Source organism: Stenella coeruleoalba (genome assembly GCF_951394435.1).
Source record: "Stenella coeruleoalba genome assembly, chromosome: 6".
In the NCBI taxonomy this organism is placed as follows: domain Eukaryota; kingdom Metazoa; phylum Chordata; class Mammalia; order Artiodactyla; family Delphinidae; genus Stenella; species Stenella coeruleoalba.
In genome coordinates, this window is record NC_137151.1 from 90,669,111 (window position 1) to 90,693,872 (window position 24,762).

At 37.0% G+C, this 24,762-nt stretch overlaps 1 protein-coding gene across 2 annotated transcripts in view; it reads right to left on the reverse strand.

Moving 5' to 3' along the window:
* Nucleotides 1-460: 460 nt before the first annotated feature.
* BOLL (boule homolog, RNA binding protein) overlaps nt 461-24,762 on the reverse strand; it is a 58,908-nt gene continuing 34,606 nt past the window's right edge. The window contains exon 11 of one of the 2 annotated variants that reach the window (XM_079924201.1): nt 461-650. In XM_079924201.1, the coding sequence (XP_079780327.1) occupies nt 642-650 (9 nt within the window). In that variant the 3' untranslated portion in view covers nt 461-641. Of the gene's footprint in view, nt 651-7,173; nt 7,213-24,762 lie in introns of those variants that run through there. The other variant, XM_079924202.1, reaches the window with a different exon arrangement.

Consider the following 24,762-nt stretch of genomic DNA (forward strand, 5'->3'; position numbering starts at 1 on the left):
GGAAATGCTTTCAGTTTTTCACCATTGAGAATGATGTTTCCTGTGGGTTTGTCATATATGGCCTTTATTATGTTGAAGTAGCTTCCCTCTTTGCCCAGTTTCTGTAGAGTTTTTATCATAAATGGGTGTTGAATTTTGTCAAAAGCTTTTTCTGCATGTATTGAGATGATCATATGTTTTTTTTTTTTTTGCGGTACGCGGGCCTCTCACTGTTGTGGCCTCTCCCATTGCGGAGCAACAGGCTCCGGATGCGTAGGCTCAGTGGCCATGGCTCACAGGCCCAGCCGCTCCATGGCATGTGGGATCCTCCCGGACTGGGGCACGAATCCGTGTCCCCTGCATTGGCAGGTGGACTCTCAACCACTGCGCCACCTGGGAAGCCCTTTGCCTCCATTCTTTTTCCAAGGTCCTGGATCATCTTCACTATCATTCTGAATTCTTTTTCTGGAAGATTGCCTATCTCCATTTCGTTTAGTTGTTTTTCTGATGTTTTACCTTTTTCCTCCATCTGGTACATAGCCCTCTGCCATTTCATCTTGTCTTTCTTTCTGTGATTGTGGTTTTTGTTCCACAGGCTGCAGGATTGTAGTTCTTCTTGCTTCTGCTGTCTGCCCTCTGGTCAACTATCATCATTTCTAATTTCATCTGATCTTTAGGAGTTAGACACAAACATAACTGTGGTTGATCATCATCTTTCAAAGTTTCCTTTTATAATGTTTATAATACATAAAGCAAAAGAAAGAAAAGGATAAAACATTCCACGTTCAAGCAAAAGCTATCCTGGTTCTCTTTTTTTTTTTCATACTTCCAAAGTGCTCGCTCTGTTATTATTAGGAAGCATTGTGAACAATATGGAGCTTTAAGAGTACCAATGGGGGGTGCTTCCCTGGAGGCACAGTGGTTAAGAATCCGCCTGCCAATGCAGGGGACACGGGTTCGAGCCCTGGTCCGGGAAGATCCCACATGCCGCAGAGCAACTAAGCCCATGTGCCACAACTACTGAAGCCTGTGTGCCTAGAGATCATGGTCCGGAACAAGGGAAGCCACCGCAATAAGAAGCCCGCGCACCAGAACGAAGAGTAGCCCCTGCTCGCTGCAACTAGAGAAAGCCCGCGTGCAGCAATGAAGACCCAATGCAGCTAAAAAAAAGAAAAAGAAAAAAGGAGTACCAATGGGAGCTTCCCTGGTGGTGCAGTGGTTAAGAATCCTCCTGTCAATGCAGGGGACACGGGTTCGAGCCCTGGTTCAGGAAGATCCCACATGCCGCGGAGCAACTATGCGCGTGTGCCACAACTACTGAACCTGTGCTCTAGAGCTTGTGAGCCACAAGTACTGAGCCCGTGTGCCACAACTACTGAAGCTTGTGTGTCTAGAGCCCATGCTCCGAAACAGGAGATGCCACTGCAATGAGAAGCTCGTGCACCACAATGAAGAGTAGCCCCCCCTCGCTGCAACTAGAGAAAGCCCGAGCACAGACATGAAGACCCAATGCAGCCAAAAAAAAGAAAAAAAGAGTACCAAGGGGTTCAAAAATGGAAGAAGGAAGGAAGCTGTGAAAACCAAGAATGACATTCTCTTAAGTATGAATTAGCTACTTGTAAGCTGGATTCCTTAAGCCAAAACATCGTTACCATATTGCCTGAATTTTTTCATGTTACATTATACTGTTGGAAATTCTACTAAATTGGATTGAGTGTTTGCATTAACTAACATTCTCTTTATTCTTAGGGAAGTCAAGGAGGAGAAAGATCCTTTTTTCTCCCTTTCTTTTATTCCGCAAATCTAGAATTCAGGTTAGTATTATTAGATTACGTACTTAGCCCAATATTGACATCTTTTCTGGGACTATCTTTTGAATTTAAATATCATCAGTAATATGGTTGGAATTTGGCAAAACTCTTCCAAAATTAAGTATGCTTGATTGCTTTCTTTTCTTTCATTTTAGAGCCATATTTGAAAATGAAAGCAGAGGTGACAGTGTACATATAATGGCTACATAGAAAATATACTTAAGCTCTATCATTTTCAGTCAATGAAAATTAATTGGGGGCTTCCCTGGTGGCGCAGTGGTTAATAATCCACCTGCCAATGCAGGGGACATGGGTTCGAGCCCTGGTCCGGGAAGATCACACATGCTGCGGAGCAACTAAGCCTGTGCACCACAGCTACTGAGCCTGTGCTCTAGAGCCTGTGAGCCACAACTACTGAAGCCCACGTGCCTAGAGCCTGTGCTTCGCAACAAGAGGAGCCACAACAATGAGAAGCCTGCGCACCGCAATGAAGAGTTAGCCCCCGTTCGCGGCAACTAGAGAAAGCCTACATGTAGCAATGAAGACCCAACGCAGCCATAAAAAGACAGGAGAGCATGCATTAAAAAAAAAATGTTTGTCTGAAAGAAAAAAAAGAAAATTAATTGAATTGGGTGGATAAGAAAAGACTCAGGGTCCCTAAAAATTTGGAGAAATTCTATCCAAAATAGAAAATAGAGGTCCTCAGAATGCTAAGAGCCAGAAGGGGGAAAGCCAGATGGAGGGGGAGGTCTTTCTCATGGCCAGCACACTCAGTTTCTTTTTTTTTTTTAATTGATTCAAACATCAAGGATATGGTACTTGGCAAACAAGTTGGAAAAGAGATATTCAGGTGAATAGACAGTGAATTGTTTCCAGATTGAAAGAGTACAACTGGTAGGCTTAGGGAATTCAAGGGACAGGAGGAATATATAGTTGACTTTTGAATGACACACAGGTTTGAACTGTGAGGCTCCATTGGTAGGTGGATTTTTTTCAATAAATAACTACAGTACTAATCCACCATAGGTTGAATTTACAGATAAGGAACAAGGGAGGAACCACGGATACAGAATGGTGGATATGGAGGGCCATAATTATGCATTATACTCAGGGTGTGTGTGTGTGTGTGTGTGTGTGTCGGTGTCCCTAATCCCCGTGTTGTTTAAGGGTTAATTGTAGTTTGATTTTTCACTTGTAATTTTCCAAAGGGAAAACTGCAAAACACTGAAACCTATTAAAGACAAAGGCCTAGAGAGAATGCAACAAAACCTGTTGATGGTAAGTAATGGGAGGAAAATAAATGCTAAGAACTTTGAGACATTTCCTTTGAAGCCTTTGTACTTGAGTCACTTTAAATAACAAAATAACACAAAAGAACTACCATTTCCTGAAAAGTGTTATTTTCCCCAGGAAAGAAAAACTCTCAGAGATGTATTTTACCTTCTCTATTCCACAAAAAAAGAAATGAAGAAAAAAGTTAGTCTAATAAAAAAAACCTCTTTTTAGAAATTCTCTCTTTAAGCCGAAGAGCATACTGGAATCTTGTAGGTACATACATCCCAAAGGAGTGTGAGGATCTAGGGTCCCCCCAGTTTTCTCTGATGAGGAACAAAAACCAACAAATAAGAGGGCTGAATTGAGGAAAAGACTCTTAGCAGGGGAGGAAGAGAAGGACTTTAGTCCCTGTGTATAGAGAGGTGGCTTCTTACACCCCTTCTTTCCAAAGGGGAGAAAGTGCACAATGATATTTATGACTTATATCACCTTTAGAGAAGTACTGAATGACCATTACTCATGGGTACACACCTTGACAGAAATGCAAAACTGAGGTTAACATACTAGCTTCACTAAGAAAATTATGCACCAAAATACGAGTAAATAATCAAGTATTGGCTTCTATTAACTAATAAATACATACCAAATGAGGAAAACTGACAAATCAGTAAATGGAAAATTTTAAAATTACATGTTTTAAAAATAAGTCAGATGTCAATATGGTATCACTCACTAGCCTAAGTAAAATGTCTTAATGACTATTCATACTGTTACTATGTATCTTTACTTTGATAGATTCAGGCTTGTCATTATATTAGTTGATACTGTTTTAAGCACCATGCCTAAAAAGAATGAGAAAATGGGAAATCCTTAATCTGTTATTTCACTAGTTTGAAATCTACACCTTCTATTTTATATCTGTGGATCCTCACAGGTCAGAAAGCAGGTAACATCAAGATAACCATGAATCTTGTATATAGAAAACTGAAGAAGGATTATGTCACATGGAAAGGAGAAATAATGACAATGTTAAATAAATGATCTTGAATGGTACTTGATTTCTGAGAGGAACCAGGAGGATGCAGAAAATATTAGCAAATTTATGCAATACATAAAAGCAGAGAGACAGAAACACACATAGCAGGTCCAACAACAGCAATAACTGTAGCTGTTAATCAGACAGTAGTACTCAACATGCAAGTACAGAAGCTGATAGCATAGTTTTAGGAATTTATATACAGGAATGAAAACACGGAATAGGGTTGAAAGAAACAGTACCAAAGATGAATATTATATCCATCCTTTGTGTATAATTTGGCTCTTTCCCCCTGAAGTCTATAGGGATTTCAGAGTACATTTTAGTCGAAGTATAGGTTCAGGGTCCAGCAATTTACTATTATAACAATAGGGCATGTTGAAGCATGATATCAACGTTGAATTCGATGCCCTCCTAAAATTTTTTCTAGTCCTTTGATTCTATATTTTAATACTACTGAAGCACTACTTCTGGAAAAAATACAAAGAATTTTTGTGTGACCCCGATTCATTATTTTATAGTTAAATATAGCATAAATCCAGGAAACACACTCCTAACATATGGGAGTTATCATGTATAAACATGTTTGAAAATAATGTACTGCAATTATTGGCAGAAATTTATAAAGCAATGTTATAAACTAAATCATACATCTTTTTCTAAGCTATCCTGATAACTCAGCTGAGAGGAAGTTGAAGTCTTAATTTTCCAAGATGCTTTATCTTTTGACATGCTACCATCTTTCTATCTCTGATTGTATTAGAGGTTTTAGGAAAATAGGTTGCAAATTTATTACCTTGTGATTCTGGTACAGGGACTAATAATGTATTACCCATTTCATTCTAAAACAGAGTGAACTGCAGCTGTCTTAAGATTGGCTTTTCAAAATGGGTACTAAGTAAGTAAAAACTTCGTTTCAAATTTACCTATAGGAGATATACTACAGGGAATTCTGCCAGGGAATTAGGACTTGGAGCTTTCACTGTTGTGGCCCAGGTTCGATCCCTGGTAGGGGAAGTAAGATCCCACAAGCCGCACGGCGCTGGCAAAAAAAACCCCCAAAAGACAAAAAAACAAAAAACCTACAGAAAGGAAAAAAATAAAATGAGCTTTATGTAGTATATGTCGGGAGAATTTTCATCCTCCTAATCTGTCTTTAGAAAAACATGTGTCGGCTATCAAGCTAGGCCATGAAGAAGGTTGATGATATCCTCCATATATTTAGGTTTCAATAAATTCTACAGTTTTGATTAGCTTCTCAAAATAAAGCTAAATTCTAAGAAAGTCTATATGTATGAATTATAGATGCACGTATATATATAAAATATGTACGTGTGTATGCATATTATGTATATATATTAGATGTGTGCATACATGTAATCTATACAGCTCTGTAGAAAAACACGCCTGGGTATGCATAATTATCAAAATTCCTTATCCAATAATACATCATTAATTTTTATTAACAGTCCAGGATTTGTTTAGCATCATGTTTAACATTTTGAAAATCAAGACATTAATTTTTTTTGTTCTCAAGGATAGTACTATTAAAAGAAGATCTCTAACACTGGTAGTTAATAATTTTTCTTACAGAACAAAAAACTTGAAATTTCCTTGTGGGACTTTAGTCTTTTTACATTTCTAAAAACTGAGAGTAATTAATGTACATGGAATCCTCATATGCTAGTATATATTTCATATGCTCCTGCTGTTCTCATGAAACCATTTGACTGGCAAGCACATTCACTACGGTTTCAAAAGAAACTCCCTGTTTAACTCACGAGGAAAAACTTTGGGGTCCAAGTCTTATTATTTCTGTTGCTGAGCATGGAATATATTTGGGGATGGAAAAAGAAAGGAAGGAGATTTATTAGGGTAATGCCAATATTTATGGCTTTTCCCCTTCTTGCCTAAAATTAGGAGGTCAGTGAAAGAACTGCAAATGGATTGAAGAAGGCTTTTTTCATACTACAAATAAATTTTAGTGATAAAAACACTTACGATTTGTTCTGTAACTTTTGAACAACGGCTTCTCCTCCCCACCTATTTTCCAATTTTATAATAAGAATTGGCTTTAGAATCAGAATTTAAAGTTTTTCTTTGGTGTAAGAAATAATTTTGCTTTTTATGGAAATAATTAATTGTCCTTTTAAGAACTGATAACATATATAACTGAATATATTGGTAAAACATAAGGAAAGGTCAAAAGATTAAAACATTAAAAGAACACCAAAATATAGTAAAATATTAGTCAATGTTATGAGATCATGTCAGAGGTGAGCCTTCTTTTATCAAAACACCTCTACTAGGTGATCCATATTATATAAAATTTGGTACCAAATGGCTTATGTTATAGGAAGGCTGGAGCATTATCTCAAATATTAGAGAAAAAATTTACTATAGTCAAATTAATCACATGAAAAGGCAAGAATACTGATCATGTTGATGGTATTTCCAATGTTTGGAAATGTTATTTAAAAAGGAGTATAAGTACTATTCAAATTCTGAAAACCATGGTAAAAGCAAAATTAAATAAGGAGTAGCAGTAACAAATAAATAAAAAAATAGACAAAAAATGACAGAATTACAAAGTAGTAGAACTGATTCATTAAGATTAAATATGTGATAAAAGGCATGAAAGTACTAAAAATTCTATTAGAATTAGAAATGACTCTTATCCTAAATATTAAAATAAATATCAAAGAATATGAACCATAACTTCTAAAAGATTGAGAGGAAAAGAAATAACACAAAGCAGAGAAAATGAAAGATAACTCACTATTCCCAATGTGGTTATTATTTATGGAATGGATAAAACATGTTGTAGAAAATGTCACTACAGTTAGATCAACACATTAAAAAACCAACATGCCACATCCACCTAAATAATTTTGTAGAACAGCTGAAAAAGCAAATTTCATCAAATTTAGACAGCTTATAGTGGAATAAATAAGTATGGCGAGGTATTAACTAACCCTAAGTTTCACAACGGGCAGCATCTAGCCGGTTCGTTGAAGCTGGGTCTCGGCCACACAAGGATCATAGGACAAGAAATCAGTTGAGCTAGACTAGAGCTGCCCAGTTGTCTTAATAATGAATGCTCCACACTGTCTGTTAAGTAAAGAGAAAGAAAATATAGATCAGAAAACCTGAATGGGAAAAAAAAGAATAAGTTAGAATAGATGAGTGCAGGACATCCACGAACATTTACTAAATACTTGCAGAATATGTGGTACTAATAGTATTAGAGTGTTAAGAAGTGAGAGGGTAGAGATTAGGAGGGGTCCAGCACTCAGGAAAGGCTTGCTCTCTCTCTGAGAGCTTACAATCTATTTTACACACTTTAGTCTAGTGTTACAGCATAAATGTTCCATATATAAAAATGAGAAATAGGTCAACAGAGAAACAAGTGAGTTACAACATTCCTTCTATTTTGAAAACATTATGAGTTGAGTTTTAAAAACATGTTTCTAAAAAAGGGAGTGGAGATAGGCAGAAGGCTATTTAGAAAGTTGTCTAAAACCCCAAAAGTACTCTTCAAGCTGGCATTGGTAGAACAGGCACTTAGGTACCTATGTCATAGAATACAGAGTAATTCCATACATCTGTGTTATCCTGAGAATTTTTTTGTGCTAATGCTAGTTTGGGCCAAAGAAACAACCTAGTCCCTACCACCTTTTTGGCACTTTGAGCATAGGTCCATTCCTAATTTAGGGAACCAAGTTGTCCTATGACATATGTTTACATTTTGTATAGGCTCAAAATTTTCCATATTCCAATTACTTTAGAGAAGTACTATCTGACAGAAATTTCTATGTTGATGGTAACGTTCTATATCTACATTGTCAAATATGGTAGTCAGTAGCCACATGGGGCTATTTAGCACTTGAAATGTGGCTTCAACAAGTGGTGCTGGGAAAACTGGACAGCCACATGTAAAACAGTGAGATTAGAATATTCTCTCATATCATATACAAAAATAAACTCAAAATGGTTTAAAGATCTAAATGTAAGACATGAAACCATAAAACTCCTGAAAGAGAACATAGGTGAAACACTCTTTGACATAAATTGTAGCAATATTTTCTTGGATCAGTCTTCCAAGGCAAAAGAAGTAAAAGCAAAAATAAATAAATGGGACTTAATTAAACTGAAAGGCTTCTGCACAGCAAAGGAAACCATAAACAAAACGAAAGGACAACCTACAGGATGGGAAAAAATATTTGTAAACAATGTGACAGATAAGGGGTTAATATCCAAAATATACAAATAGCTCATCCAACTCAATATAAAAAAGAAAATCTTATCAAAAAATGGGCAGAAGACTCGAACAGACATTTTTTCAAAGAAGTCATACAGATGGCTAATAGGTACATGAAAAGATGCTCAGCATTATTAATTATTAGAGAAATGCAAATCAAAACCACAATGAGGGACTTCCCTGGTGGTGCAGTGGTTAAGAATCCGCCTGCCAATGCAGGGGACACGGCTTTGAGCCCTGGTCCAAGAAGATCCCACATGCCACGTAGCAACTAAGCCTATGTGCCACAACTACTGAGCCTGCGCTCTACCGCCCACGAGCCACAACTGCTGAGTCCACATGCTGCAACTACTGAAGCCTGTGCGCCTAGAGCCCATGCTCTGCAACAATAGAAACCGCTGCAATAAGAAACCTGCGCACTGCAAGGAAGAGTAGCCCCTGCTCGCCACAACTAGAGAAAGCCCGCGCGCAGCGACAACCCAATGCAGCCAAAAAATAAATAAATAAAATAAAAAAAAAATCAAATACTTTCTCATTAGAAAAAACAAAACACAGTGAGGTATTGCCTCACACCTGTCAGAATGGCCTTTATCAAGTCTACAAATAACAAATGTTGGCGAGGATGTGGAGAAAGGGGAACCCTCTTGCACTGTTGGTGGGAATGTAATTGGTGCAACCACTATGGAAAACAGTATGGTGGTTCCTTAAAAAAACTAAAAATAGCAGTACTATATGATCCAGCAATTCCCCTCCTGGGTATATATCCAGAAAAAAAAAAAGAAAACACTAATTTGAAAAGATACATGCACCCCAATGTTCATAGCAGCACTATTTACAATAGCCAAACAATAATCTAAATGCCCATCAATAGACAATTGGATTAAGAAGATATGCTATATATATATATATATATATATATATATATATCACATTATACACACACACAATGGAGTATTACTCAGCCATAAAAAAGAATGAAATATTGCCAGTTGCAGCAACATGGATGGACCTAGTGAAAATATTCTTAGTGAAGTGAGTCCGACAAAGACAAATACAATATAATAGCTCTTATACGTGGAATCTAAAAAAAAAAAATACAAATGAATGTATATAAAAAACAGAAACAGACTCACAGACATAGAAATCAAATTTGTGGTTACCAAAGGGGTGAGGGAAGGGGGAAGGGACAAATTGGGGGTATGGAATTAACAAACTACTATATATAAAATAGATAAGCAACAAGGATTTATTATACAGCACAGGGAGTTATACCCATTATCTTGTAATAACCTATAATGCAATATTATCTGCAAAAGTATTGAATCAGTATGCTGTATACCTGAAACTAAAACAATACTGTAAATTAACTATACCTCAATTGAAAACAAAATAAATGTGGCTAGTTGCAATTGAGGAACTGAATTTTAAATTTCATTTAATTTTAATTAATTTAAAATTGGAATTAGCCTCATGTGGCTAGTGGTTACCATGTTTTGGGGACAGCATGACTCTAGGGGTTCAAACTTGTCTGGTTTGCTAAACTCTATAGACAGGCCAGGATTTCTCTGGCCTGTTCAATACTGTCTAATACCACTTAATATAACTCACTGCTGTATTCTCAGTGTCTTGAGTACTGGCTAGCAAATGGTAGATGCTTGACAAATATTTGGTAAATGAATGAAAGATACTGTGGTAATATATAGCTATTCATGCCTAATCAACTTTTACTTGCAATATGCCCTGGTTCTCTCAGAAGAAAATAAGAGAAGCGAAGTTAAACTGTTCTCTGTATGTGGAATTGCTTGACTGAAGCTCAATAAGCCTAGAGAGAACAGGAGCTAACTTCATTACAGCTCAAAGAAAAAAAATATAAACAGTTGCATATGAATAATTTAGGTCGATAATTATGGGAATATTGAAGGAAGAATATGCAATGGCAAGGAATTTGGCAAGGAAGTATGTGGATAAGAGTTGATGAGAATGATAAGAGGAAAAGAAACTACAGATTAAAAAACTAAATTCAGATTTTATGCATGACTAAAGGATAGAAACTGAAGATAGAGAAGTCTTGAAGAAATAAATATACAGTAATCTGGTTAGTCCATAATAGAGCTTAGAAAAGGGATTTGGCAGTGGAAAGAGAAATGAATATATTATTTTTAGCAAGTTAGTGATCTGAAAAAGGACACAAAACAGTACGAATAGACCATGTGGCTTAAAGAAGTCAGAAAAAGTCACTGGTATTGTTTTGATTTCAGGGGATAAGGGAGATTGGCAAACTAAAATAAAAGAGGTGAGGATTCTGAAAATAAAATGTATGAAATTGTGTATTCATGATTTTCAGTTTGAGGAGGTAGTGACCATCCATCCAGGTGTTGTTGTTTTAGAGTTAAAATAGGGACAGAATCAAAACACTAGGGTCAGAATCACTATTAAACACTACTAAAATTCAGAAGAAAACTGGAAAACTCCCTGAGAAGACAATTTAGAGGACAAAGAGAATCATGCCATGATTAGCTGGTAAAAAAGAAAAAAAAATATTTTTTGAAAGAGATACTGAAAGATCAAACAGAGTGCAAGGAGAGTCACATATAAGAATGAATAAAATTTGAGCACAGGTTAGTTGACAGTATTGTATTAAAGAGAATCTAAGAGGACAAGCACTAGGACAAGACCCTTGCGGTTTAGCTAATAATCATCAAATCTTGGCAATAAATCTTAGATAAGTGCTTTGACTAGATCTCAGTACTGAAAGAACAGTAATTTCATGAGTGAAAAAGATACCCCTATATTCCTCCTTCATGCCTTTCCAAAACAGACAAATTTAAAATATTTTTAGTGAAGTGTGGAATACAAAATCCTATTGCTTATTATCCTGTGTCAAAGTGGGGAAAGATGTTATCCAAAAAATTTCAGGGAGCTTCCCTGGTGGCGCAGTGGTTGAGAGTCCGCCTGCCGGTGCAGGGGACACAGGTTCGTGCCCTGTCCGAGAAGATCCCACATGCCGCGGAGCGGCTGGGCCCGTGAGCCATGGCCGTTGAGCCTGTGCGTCCGGAGCCTGTGCTCCGCAACGGGAGAGGCCACAACAGTGAGAGGCCCGCGTACCGCAAAAAAAAAAAAAAAAAAATTCAGGAAGCAATTCTGTAAGATATTAAGGTTTGACGAGTTCAGTCGTGAAAGTAAAATGCTCATCCAAGTAGTATGGGTGCTACGAGGAAAGAAAATAGATTGGGTAAAAGGAGGAAAAATGTTCAAATAGAGGGAATGACGGACTCAGAATGCAAGGGAAGTGAGTGCTAAAACTAAGAATGGGAATACGTAATTGGATTGTGCCACACAATGAGACAGAGTTCCCCCTCTAAACGAAGCACAAAATTTACTCAGAATACTGTGTCAATTAGTACCTATCCTTACACATTAATTAACAAATACCTCGAATTCTCTGGTGGCCTAGTGGTTAGGATTTCGGGTTTTCACTGCTGTGACCCAGGTTAAATTCCTGGTCGGGGAACTGAGATCCTGCAAGCAGTGTGGCCAAAAAACCCCCTAAAACAGAAAAACAACCCCCCCAACCCCCCCCAAATATCTCAAATTATCCTTATTCACATTTCCCCCACATTGACTAAGTATTCTGACTGGTAAGAACTTATGGACAATGTGAAATTAAATCAGTCTAGAAGCTAAGGGTCAAATAATCCATGTTAGGTTAAACATAGATCAAAAACAAATAATTAAAAATGGAAATATAATATAAATATGTATATAATATATGATATATTTTCTATAATATAAAAAAGAATGTACATATGTGTATAACTGAGTCACTTTGCTGTACAGCAAAGACTGGCACAACATTGTAAATCAACTATAGGTCAATAAAAAAAATGGAAATATAACCAAAGCATTTGTACTACATTTCACATTACACTTTAAGACGGTACATGAACCTGACAGTGGGTTAGCCCAAGGGTTGTAAAACTATAGCCTATAGGCTAAATCTGGCCTATCATCTGTTTTTGTAAATAAAGTTTTACTGGAACATGGTCACAGTCATTGTTTATGTCTTATCTGTGGTTGTTTTCAAGCTACAATTGCAGTGAATAGTTGAGCTAGAGACCATGTGGCCTAAAGAGCTTAAAATATTTACTATTGGACCCTTTACACAAAGTTTGTTGACCACTGGGGTTTAAACTATTCAGTCTGGAAAAAAAATTTCAGGCTGAGAACTTCTGAAAATCTTTGAAAGAAAACATTAATAAGGTGCCTTAAGAGTGTATCTACTCTATTGTGGAAATAAATTATCACTACCCTCAAATATATTGGATTCACCTTAATTAAAGTCAAAATCAGAAATTACAAGTTTAATAGAAACTTAAGAGAAACTAAGAAGCTATTGATACTAATGCTTTTGAGACTACAAAGAACAGGGATTAACTAGGTTATATATTTAGGTATATAAGAAGTACCTAAAGCACTTAAGTATTGGGACTTCCCTGGTGGTCCAGTGGCTAAGACTCCACACACCCAATGGAGGGGGCCCGGGTTCAATCCCTGGTCAGGGAACTAGATCCCACACACCGCAACTAAAAGATCCCACAGGTCGCAACTAAAAGATCCCGCTTGCCTCAACTAAAAGATCCTGCGTGCTGCAACTAAGACCCGGTGCAGCCAAATAAATAAATAAATAAACAAACAAAAAAGGAGATAAATATTAGTGCTCTACTTACCACAGTGTTTAAGTTAAATCTATACAACAGTTATTCTATGTTTTACTGTCAGAAAGTCTTTACAAAAGCACAAAGAGCTTTCTTGTAATATTAAAAAGTTTAATACTTCTTAAGGCCTTGACTTTTTAACGTTGAGACTATTAGTGTTTTTTTAATAGAAAATTACGTTTGTTATAATGTTTGTTGTAGAAAGTTGTGTTTACTTAATGTGGTAAACTGTATTTGCAATATTTGGTTGGTATTATTCCTCATCAACCTACTTCCTATGTCACTGCTTATCTAGTTGAATAACCTCAACTAGTATGGAAGACTAAAAAGCTCTCTTAGAATTAGGTGAACATGTAGCTAAAGAAATTCCTCCTGTTAAAATTTATGTTACAAATGAAATAAAGTGACTCTAACACAGAGGTTAACTGTTTTTATTTTTTAAAAATGTTTGTTTTCTATATACTTATTATAGGTACAATAGAGGTCTTCATAAATAGTTAATTGTTTTTGTATATTTGTGCCATGGACTTCTTTGGTAGTCTACTGAGGCCTATGAACCCCTTCTCAGAATCATGTTTTTAAATATCTAAAATAAAATACATAAGATTATAAGGGAAACAAGCTATACTGTAATACACATATCTACAGACTCTTTAGGAGGGGATCTTCGGAGCAGATTAACTTTAAAACTCAGTGCAGAATCTTAGTATCTCTTTTCCCTGAACTCAAAGATTAAATGTAAATGATTGGCATGGTGATTATTCTATAATATCATCAAGAATCAGTATATCACACTTTTTGGTGCAAAGGTACTTAATAACATATAGACCCTCATCTTGCATACTATCATCATTAACATTTCAAGTATAAAAAGTGACATAATATTCAGTTTGGCTCTCTTAAGGCAATCTTAGATTAGATTTTAATATTTCAGGAAAACCAAGGACAACAGTATTCAGGTCTATATATTTTCTTAAGAGCAGCAACTAACTTCTGAACTTAATTAAAAATGTAAGTCCCTAATTGTTTTAGAGAATTTGATTGAGCTAGGATATACTACCATTGAAAATGTGTTAATAAGATAAAAAGTAAAGTGTGGTGATATAAATTGCCATTTATGTGGGAAAAAACAAAAACTCTCAACAATTATATAATATTATATATAAATATATAATATATACTGCATATATAGATACATGTAATATACACATATAAGGCATTATATTACCTTTTTTTAAAAAAAATATTTATTTATTTATTTGGCTGCACCAGGTCTTTTTTTTTTAAACATCTTTATTGGGGTATAATTGCTTTACAATGGTGTGTCAGTTTCTGGTTTATAAGAAAGTGAATCAGTTATACATATACATATGTCCCCATATCTCTTCCCTCTTGCGTCTCCCTCCCTCCCACCCTCCCTATCCCACCCCTCCAGGCGGTCACTATATTACCTTTTTTTAAAATTAATTTTTATTGGAGTATAGTTGATTTACAGTATTGTGTTAGTTTCTGCTGTACAGCAAAGGAATCAGTTATACATATAACACATATCCACTCTTTTTTTAGATTCTATTCCCATATAGGTCATTATAGAGTATTGAGTAGAGTTCCCTGTGCTATACAGTAGGTTATATTACCTTTCTAGAAGACAGGCGTATAAAGAAAAGATTGCCATAATTATTAGCTATGAGGGACTAATGGGAAACGATTATTGACACTATTTCAATGTTTTCTTTCACACTGGGCACATCCACAACTAACTGTAGTACTTAACGTATAAAATCAATAGTTAAAGGTTCTGGGTTGAAACCTGGGTACCTTAATAATTTAAAAAAAAATGGACTTTTTTTTAGAGCTGCTTTAGGTTCACAGTGAAAATTGGGCAGAAAGTAGAGAGTTCCAATAGACTCCCTACCATCATATATGCACAACGTCCTCTATTCACATCTGGTACCAGAATGGTGCATTTGTTACATTTGATGAACCCATCATTATCACCCAAAGTCCATAGTTTACATTAGGGTTCACTCTTGGTGTTAACACATTCTATGGGTTTTGACAAATGTATGATGACATGTATCTATCATTATACTAACAGACAGAATAGTTTCACTGACCTAAAAATCCTCTGGGCTCTGCCTGTTCAACTTTCCCTCCCCACAACACCTGGCAACCACTGATCTTTTTACTGTTTCCAGTTTTGCCTTTTCCAAAATGTCATATAATTGGAAACATACAGTATGTAGTGTTGTCAGATTATTATTTGTTTTACTTAGCAATATGCATTTAAGTTTCCTCCATGTTTTTCCATGGCTTGAAAGCTCATTTCTTCTTAGTGCTAAATAATATTCCATTGTCTGGATATACTGTTTCTCCATTCACTTACTGAAGGGCATCTTGGTTGCTTCCAAGTTTTGGCAATCATGAATAAGCCTGATATAAACATCTTTGTGCAGGGTTTTGTGTGGACATGTTTTCAGCTCACTTGGGTTAATACCTGAGAGCGCAGTTGCTAGATTCTATTGTATGAGTATAGTTAGTTTTGTAAGAAACCTAAAGTTTTGTAAGAAACTTACAAAAGTTTTGTAAGAAACCTTCTAAAGTGGCTGTACCATTTTGCATTTTACCAGCAATGAATGAGAGTTCCTGTTCTTCCACATCCCTGCTTGCATTCAGTGCTGTCAGTATTGTGGATTTTGGCCATTCTAATGTGGGTGTAGTGTAGTGGTATCTCATTGCAGTTTTAATTTGCGATTTCCTAATGACGTATGATATTAAGCATCTCTTCAAATGCTTCTTTGCCAATTGTGTATCTTCTCTGGTGAGGTGTCCCTTAAGGCCTTTGCCCCATTTTTAAATTGGTTTGTTTTAAATTGTTTTAAAATTTCTTGTTGTGGAGTTTTAAGAATTCTTTGTATATTTTGGATAATATTCTACAAATATTTCCTCTTAGTCTGTGGCTTGTCTTCTCATTCTCTTGACACTGTCTTTCACAGAGCATAAGTTTTTCATTTTAATAAAGCCCCTGTATCAATTATTTCTCTCACGGATTATGGCTTTGGTGTTGTACCTAAAAAGTCATTGTGAAACCCAAGGTCATCTAGATTTTCTCCTATGTCGTCTTCTAGGAGTTTTACATTCTTTTTTACATTTAGGTCTGTGATCAATTTCGAGTTAATTTTTGTGAGGGGTGTAACATCTATGTTTATATTCACTTTTTTGTGTGTGGATATCCACTTGTTCTAGCATCATTTGTTGAAAAGACTACTTTTCTCCATTGTATTATATTTGCTCCTTTGTCAAAGATTAGTTGACTGTCTTTTTGTGGGCGTATATATATTTTACCTGATTTAGTTGTGTGTAGAAAAACTCAAATTCATAGACTCCTATCTTAAGTCTGGGTAATGAAAAAGTAAGCAGAAAATTACTGCTTTAATAAGATATACAAAAGATATGGAAGACATTTCTAAGTGAACCACTGATATACAGCATGGTGACTATAATTAATATTACCATATTGTATATTTGAAAGTTGCTAAGAGAGTAGATCTTCCAAGTTCTTATCACAAGAAAAAAATTGTAACTATGTGAGGTTTTGGATGTTTAACTAGACTTATTGTGGTGATCATTTTGCAATATATACATATATTGAATCATTACATTGTCACCTGAACTAATACAATGTTATATATCAATTATATTTCATTATAAAAAATAAACATTTAATGAAGAAAAAAAGTGGACCACTGAGATATGTAATTATTTCCACGTTACATAAATTTGATATAAAAGTTATCTGTAAACTTTATTTTTAAAAATGTATAAGATTAAAAAAAGGAGAAAAAACTTAAACATGATTGTGAAGTCGAGATAATTCAAAGATGCAAAAAGCTGATGGTTTTATTATTTATTTAAAAAATTACTTCTTTTATATATATATATATATATATATATATATATATATATATGGAATAGTACATGTGTAAGGAATAGCAAATTTCAGCTGTTTTTTTTTTTTTTTGGTCACTTACAGTGTTGTTCTTCTCAGATGTTCTGGGATTTTTACCTTGAGACAGTTTTCTCCTAAAGGTATTATCAGTTAAGATAGTAATACTTACAGGGGTAGAGAAAAATACTTAGAGGGTGGATAGTGGGCCAAACCAGTCCCACTAGCTTGTGCTGTGGTTTGAGAAGGAGTTGGGGTGTGTCATGTCCAGACACAGAGCACTTGGCACCTTCATCTAGGCTATCTCAACCCATATGTGCCATTTTGCCATTTCAACAGGGTGAAATGAAGGATTAAATGAAGGATCCTGAAGGATGCCTGCCAGGGAGTCAATCTCTCAATAACTCTGAGAGTTAATAACTCTCAAAAATCTCTCAATAACTGTTCCACAATATTCTTCTTTGAATATACTCGTTAATGAGTTACACTCATTAGAGAATATGGCCAGTACAATTTACTGTATTTATAGAGATTTACTTTGTGACTAAAATATTATCAACTTTTAGAAATGTTCTATGGATGCTAGAAAAGAAATAGCCTTCTCATTGCAAGGCACAAAATTCAGTATGTATTATTCATATATAATATTTTTTAGGTCTTATTTATTCAAATCTGAGTTATGATCATCATATTAAAGTCTTCCATCACAGTTACGTTTCTTTCTTCTAGTATTTCTAACAGATTTACTTTATATTTTTGATGTTACATTATTAGACTTATTCATTATAGATTTAAACTTTTATCACAATAAACTGGTCTTGTTTACTGCTTTTTACTTTGTTTTTTTTGTTATTATTTTTGGCTGCATGGGGTCTTTGTTGCTGCACACAGACTTTCTCTAGTTGCGGCGAGTGGGGGCTACTCTTCGTTGCGGTGCGAGGGCTTCTTATTGCGGTGGCTTCTCTTGTTGTGGAGCACAGGCTCTAGGCGCATGGGCTTCAGTAGTTGTGTCACACGGGCTCAGTAGTTGTGGCTCATGGGCTCAGTAGTTGTGGCTCATGGGCTTAGTTGCTCCATGCCATGTGGGATCTTCCCGGACCAGGGCTTGAACCCATGTCCCCTGCATTGGCAGGCGGATTCTTAACCACTGTGCCACCAGGGAAGCCTACTGCTTTTTACTTTGAAATTTACTTTCTTATATTAATGTCATCCTGTTTTTTTTTTCCCCTACTGTTGTTCACATTTGCCTGACATGTGTTGGCTGAAAACACTCAATCTGGTGTTCATTGTACTTTTGAAGTTAATTTTTATCTTTATTAAAGTAATATATAAAAGTTTTGAAAGTCAAAGAGTGGTTAAAGGGTAAGAAACTACCCCTCCCCTGCCACTGCACTCCTATCCTGAAATTTCACCATAATCTTCCTTTTGCAGTAATTGTGCCAAGTAGTTGGTGGACCCTTTTGTTTTTTTAGTTTTAATCTGTTTTTTTTTTTTTAAACTGATGTATAGTTGATTTAGAGTATTATATTAGTTTTAGGTTTGTAACATAGTGATTCAGTATTTTTATACAGTATACGCAAGTTGAAGTTATTATAAAACATTGGCTATATTCCCTGTGCTATACAATATATCCTTGTAGCTTATTTTATACATAGTAATTTGTACCTCCTAATCTCCCACTCCTATCTTGCCCCTCCCTTCTCCCATCTTGCCCCTCCCCTCTTCCCTCTCCCCACTGGTAACCACTAGTTTGTTTTCTATAACTGTGAGTCTGTTTTGTTATATTCATTTTTTTATTTTATTAAAAATTGTTTTTATTGGCATATAGGTGATTTACAGTGTTGTGTTAGTTTCAGGTATACAGCAAAGTGAATGAGTTATACATATACATATATCCACTCTTTTTTTAGATTCTATTCCCATGCAGCCATTACAGAGTATTGAATAGAGTTCCCTGTGCTATACAGTAGCTTCTTATAAGTTATCTATTTTATATATAGTAGTGTGTATATGTCAGTCCCAATCTCCCAATTTATCTCTCCCCCGTCGCCCCCCGCCCTTAATGCCTGGTAACGATAAGTTTGTTTTCTACATCTGTGACTCTACTTCTGTTCTGTAAATAAGTTCATTTATACCTTTTTTTTTAGATTCCATATATAAGCGATATCATATATTTGTCTTTCTGTGTCTGACTTACTTCACTCAGTATGACAATCTCTAGGTCCATCCATGTTGCTGCAAATGACATTATTTTGTTCTTTTTTATTGCTGAGTAATATTCCGTTGTATATATGTACCACACCTTCTTTATGCATTCCTCTGTTGATGGACATTTAGGTTGCTTCCATGTTCTGGCTATTGTAAATAGTGCTGCAGTGAACATTGTGGTACACGACTCTTTTTGAATTATGGTTTTCTCCGGGTATTTGCCCAGTAGTGGGATTGTTGGATCATATGGTAGTTCTACTTTTAGTTTTTTAAGGAACCTCCATACTGTTATCCATAGTGGCTGTACCAATTTACATTCCCACCAACAGTGTAGGAGGGTTCCCTTTTCTCCATACCCTCTCCAGCATTTATTGTTTGTAGATTTTTCGATGATGGCCATTCTGACTAGTGTGAGGTGATACCTCACTGTAGTTTTGATTTGCATTTCTCTAAAAATTTGTGATGTTAAGCATCTTTTCATGTGCTTTTGGGTCTTTGGAGAAATGTCTCTAGATCTTCCACTCATTTTATGATTGGGTTATTTGCTTTTCTGATATTAAGCTACATGAGCTGTTTATATATTTTGGAGATTAATCCCTTGTCAGTTGCTTTGTTTGCAAATATTTTCTCCCATTCTGAGGACTGTCTTTTTGTTTTGTTTATGGTTTCCTTTGCTGCGCAAATGCTTTTAAGTTTAATTAGATCCCATTTGTTTATTTTTGCTTTTATTTTCATTACTCTAGGAGGTGGATCAAAAAAAGATCTTGCTGTGATTTATGTCAAAGAGTGTTCTGTCTGTGTTTTCCTGTATGAGTTTTATAGTGTCTGGCCTTACATTTAGGTCTTTAATCCATTTTGACCAGGGAAGTCCCTGTTGTCTTTTTGATGATAGCTTTTCTGACAGGCATGAGTTGATATCTCACTGTGGTTTTCATTTGCATGTCTCTGATGATTAGCGATGTTGAGCATATTTCATGTGCCTATTGGCCATCTGTATCTCTTTTTTGGAAAAACGTCTATTCAGGTCTTCTGCCCATTTTTTTAAAAAAAAATAAATTTATTTATTCATTTTTGGCTATGTTGAGTCTTTGTTGCTGCGCGAGGGCTTTCTCTAGTTGTGGCGAGTGGGGGCTACTCTTTGTTGCCGTGTGTGGGCTTCTCATTGTGGTGGCTTCTCTTGTTGCGGATCACGGGCTGTAGGCATGTGGGCTTCTGTAGTTGCAGCAGGCGGGCTCAGTAGTTGTGGTGCGCGGGCTCTGGAGCGCTGGTTCAGCAGTTGTGGCACACGGGCTTAGTTGCTCCGTGGCATGTGGGATCTTCCCGGACCAGGGCTCGAACCCGTGTGCCCTGCATTGGCAGGTGGATTCTTATCCACTGCACCACCAAGGAAGTCCCTGCCTATTTTTTAATTGGGTTGTTGGGGTTTGTTTGGTATTAAGTTGTATGAGTTATTTATTTTTGATATTAACCCCTTATTGGTCATATCAATTGCAAATATTTTCTCCCATTCAGTGGGTTGTGTTTTGATTTTGTTGATGGTTTCCATTGATGTGCAAAAGATTTTAAGTTTAATTAGTCCCATTTGTTTATTTTTGCTTTTATTTCCTTTGCCTTAGGAGACAGACCCAAAAAATATTGCTACAATTTATGTCAAAGAGTGTTCTGCCTATGTTTTCTTCTAGGAGTTTTATGGTTTCTGGTCTTGCATTTAGGTATTTAATCTACTTTGAGTTTATTTTTGTATGTGGTATGAGAAAATATTCTAATTTTTATTTACATGTAGCTGTTCAGTTTTCCCAGCACCATGTATTGAAGAGAGTGTCTTTTCTCCATTGTATGCTCTTGACTCCTTTTTCATAGATTGACCATAAGTGTGTAGGTTTATTTCTGGGCTCTCTATTCTATTCCATTGGTCTATGTGTCTGTTTTTGTGCCAGTACCATATTGTTTTGAATACTGTAGCTTTGTAGTATAAAGTCAGGGAGTGTGATACCTCTAGCTTTGTTCTTTTTTCTTAAGACTGCTTTGGCTATTTGGGGTCTTATGTGGTTCCATATAAATTTTAGGATTATTCGTTGTAGTTGATTTAATTCTTTATAGTTTTCAGAGTATAGGTGTTTGACCTCCTTGGTTAGGTTTATTCCTAGGTATTTTATTTTATTTTAATTAATTTATTTATTTTTATTTTATTTTTTTGCGGTACGCGGGCCTCTCACTGTTGTGGCCTCTCCCGTTGCGGAGCACAGGCTCCGGACACACAGGCTCAGCGGCCATGTAAATTTTTTTACTCCCCTCCTCCATGTTTTGTGTTTTTGATGTCATATTGTACATTTCATGTTTATCATTTCACTGTCTAAGGTAATTATAGTTGGTTTTACAATTTTTTATCTTTTAATCTTAGGACTAGCTTATTTAAGTGGTTGCTCCACAGTCTTTACTATGTATTTGCCTTTACTAGTGGTATTTTTCCTTTCCTATAGATTCTTACTTTTGTGTGGCCTTTTCTTTTTCACTTAGAGAAGACCCTTTAACATTTCTTTTAGGGTAGGTTTAGTATTGCTGAATTCTTTTAGTTTTTGCTTGTCTGAAAAATTCTGTATCTCTCCTTTTATTCTAAATGATAATCTTGCTTGGTAGGGTGTCCTAGGTTGCAGGTTTTTCCCTTTCAGGACTTTGAATATATTATGCCACTCCCTTCTGGCCTGCAAAGTTTCTGCAGAGAAATCAGCTGATAGCCTTATGGGGGTTCCCTTGAACTGACTCTTTGTTTTTCTCTTGCTGCCTTCAGAATCCTCTCATTACCTTTAAATTTTGCCATTTTATTTATGATATGTCTTGGTGTGGGTCTGTTTGGGTTCATCTTGTTTGGGACCCTCTGTGGTTCCTGTAGCTGGATATCTCTTTCCTTCTTTAGGTTTAGTAAGTTTTCAGCCATAATTTCATGAAATACATTTTCAACCCCTTTCTCTCTCTCTTCTCCTTATAATGTGAATGTTTTCACACTTGATGTTGTCCTAGAGGTCCCTTAAACTGTTCTCATTTTTTAAATTTGTTTTTCTTTCTGCTGTTCTGATTGGGTGGTTTCCATTATTCTACCTTCCAGATCACATATGCATCACCTGGTCTGCTGTTAAGTCCCTCTAGTTTCTTTTCATTTCAGTTATCATATTCTTCTGTACTGATTGATTCTTTTTCATATTTTCTAGTTCTTTGTTACAATTGTCACTGTGTTAATCAATTCTTTTCCCTAATTCAGTTAGCATTCTTATTACTAACGCTTGAACTCTTTATCTGGTAAATTATTTATTCTGTTTCATTAGTTGTTTTTTCAGGGTTTTTCTCTTATTCATTCATTTGAAACAAACTGCTCTCTCTTCTCGTTCTGCTTAAATTTCTCCATTTCTATGAAATTAGCTCAATCAGTTACCTATTGTGGTTTTGAAAGGGTGTCCTTATGTGGGACTGTCCCTATACAGTCTGTTCGTGCCCAGTGGCTTTGGTGGGAAAGCTGGATCCGATGTGATCATGAGTTACGTCTTTCCCCAGGGTATGCTGGCAGCTATCACCTTGATAAGAGGTGGGGCTGGACATGGAGGGGACAGAGCTAGAGCCAGAGCTAGGTGTGAGCCAGGGATTCTCCACTGCTCAGTGGCCAACACTACCCTATTGAAGGAAGGGTCAGGTCCCAAGTTCCTGGAGCAGAAGTCCTGAGGGTCAAGTCAGAGCTGGCTCCCTTCCCTCTAATTGTGTTCTCCCTCCTCCCAGCACTGTCACCCTTGCCCCAAAAGGGAGCAGTGCTGGAACAAGAGGGACTGGAACAGGCTTTTGGCATGGGTTGGGGTGTAGGCTGTGGTGGTCCTGGCAGCAGTCTGCATTCCAGACTGCTCCCAATCCGCTGACTCTGCTGGTGCCAGCAATGGCTGCCCTTGCCCTGTTTAGATGCTGTGTCAGGTCTGAGCCGGCTCTGTTCCCCAAAACTGTGCACTCCCCTCGGCTGCAGTAGCCCTTGCCTGGAATGGAGCTGCACCACAGAGTAGGTGGGGCTGGAGTGCCCAGTGTGGGTCGGGGTGTGGGCTGTGGCAGTCCCAGCACCAGTGAGCATTCTGGACCACTCCCAACCCACTGCCTCCACTAGTGCCAGAAATGGCCACCCTTGCCCTATTCAGATGCTTTTCTGTGTTTGAGCTGGCTCTGTCCCCCAGAGCTGTGCACTCCCCTTGGCCATGGAAGGCTATGAGCCAGTGTGAAGCTGTACTGCAGAGCAAGTGGGGCTGGAGTTGGTGTTTGTCTCAGGCCGGGGTGCACACCGGGGTGGTGGCAGGAAACTGGCCAGAGTCCCAGGCAGTTTCTATCTGCTTCCTCTGCCTTGTTTTGGTAGTGTGTGTGATCTTCACAAGTGGAGTCTAGGTTTCTTACAGCCCTGCTGTCAGTCCCTCTGGTTTTCAAACCTGCTAAGGCAACTTGTCTTCTCAGTGTCAGACCCCCAGGCTGGGGATACCTGAAAGGTGGATTGAACCTCTCACTCCCCAGGGAGTGAGCCTGTGTAATCCCTCTCCTCTTCCCTGTTCCCTCCCGACCTGATCATTTCTCTTCCCTTCCTACCCAATTCCATCTGGATCTTGGATCTTTGTTACGACCTTGGTTGTATAAGAGTCTTTCTGCCAGATGACTTCCAGTGTGTTTTCAGTGAGAATTGCTCCACGTGTAGATATATTTTTGATGTGTTTGTAGTGGGAGGTGAGCTCTACCTGCATCCTCCTCCTCCACCATTATGATCTCCCTCTGGGCCCTTTTAATCTAGACACTCCTGTCATTAACTTTCTAGGGAATTTTCTTGTACTAATTTTTTCCTAATTTCCCCCAAAACATTTTCTCTATGTCTTTTTCCAGAATTAATATTTGACTTCTTGAATTAATCTTCTGATTTTATCTTTTTCTCTATTATTATTCACCTCTGTCTTTTAAAAATCTGTTTTCTAAAATCTTTTGCCTATAATGTCTAACCCTTTCACATGTAATTTATTTCAGATATCACATTAGTGGTAAAACTAGTGAAATCTGAAGAAGGTATATAGTTAAGAGAATTGTATTATTGTTCATTTCCTGTACCAGTGCCCTCCAGTCAAAGAACAGCAGGGTGAAGTATATATAGAAACTATTATTTCTGTGACTTTTCTGTAAATCTGAAATTATTTCAGAATACAAAGCTGAAAAAAATTAAAAGGACTAAGTTTTTTTTTTTTTTTTGCGGTATGTGGGCCTCTCACTGTTGTGGCTTCTCCCTTTGTGGAGCACAGGCTCTGGACGCGCAGGCTCAGCGGCCATGGCTCACGGGGCTAGCTGCTCCGCGGCATGTGGGATCTTCCCGGACTGGGGCACGAATCCGTGTCCCCTGCATCGGCAGGCGGACTCTCAACCACTGTGCCACCAGGGAAGCCCAGGACTAAGATGTTTGAGAAAAAATAAAGTGTTTTCTGGGATGACTATGCATGGACCACTTCTCATAAATTTTCTCTTATCTCTGAGAGGAT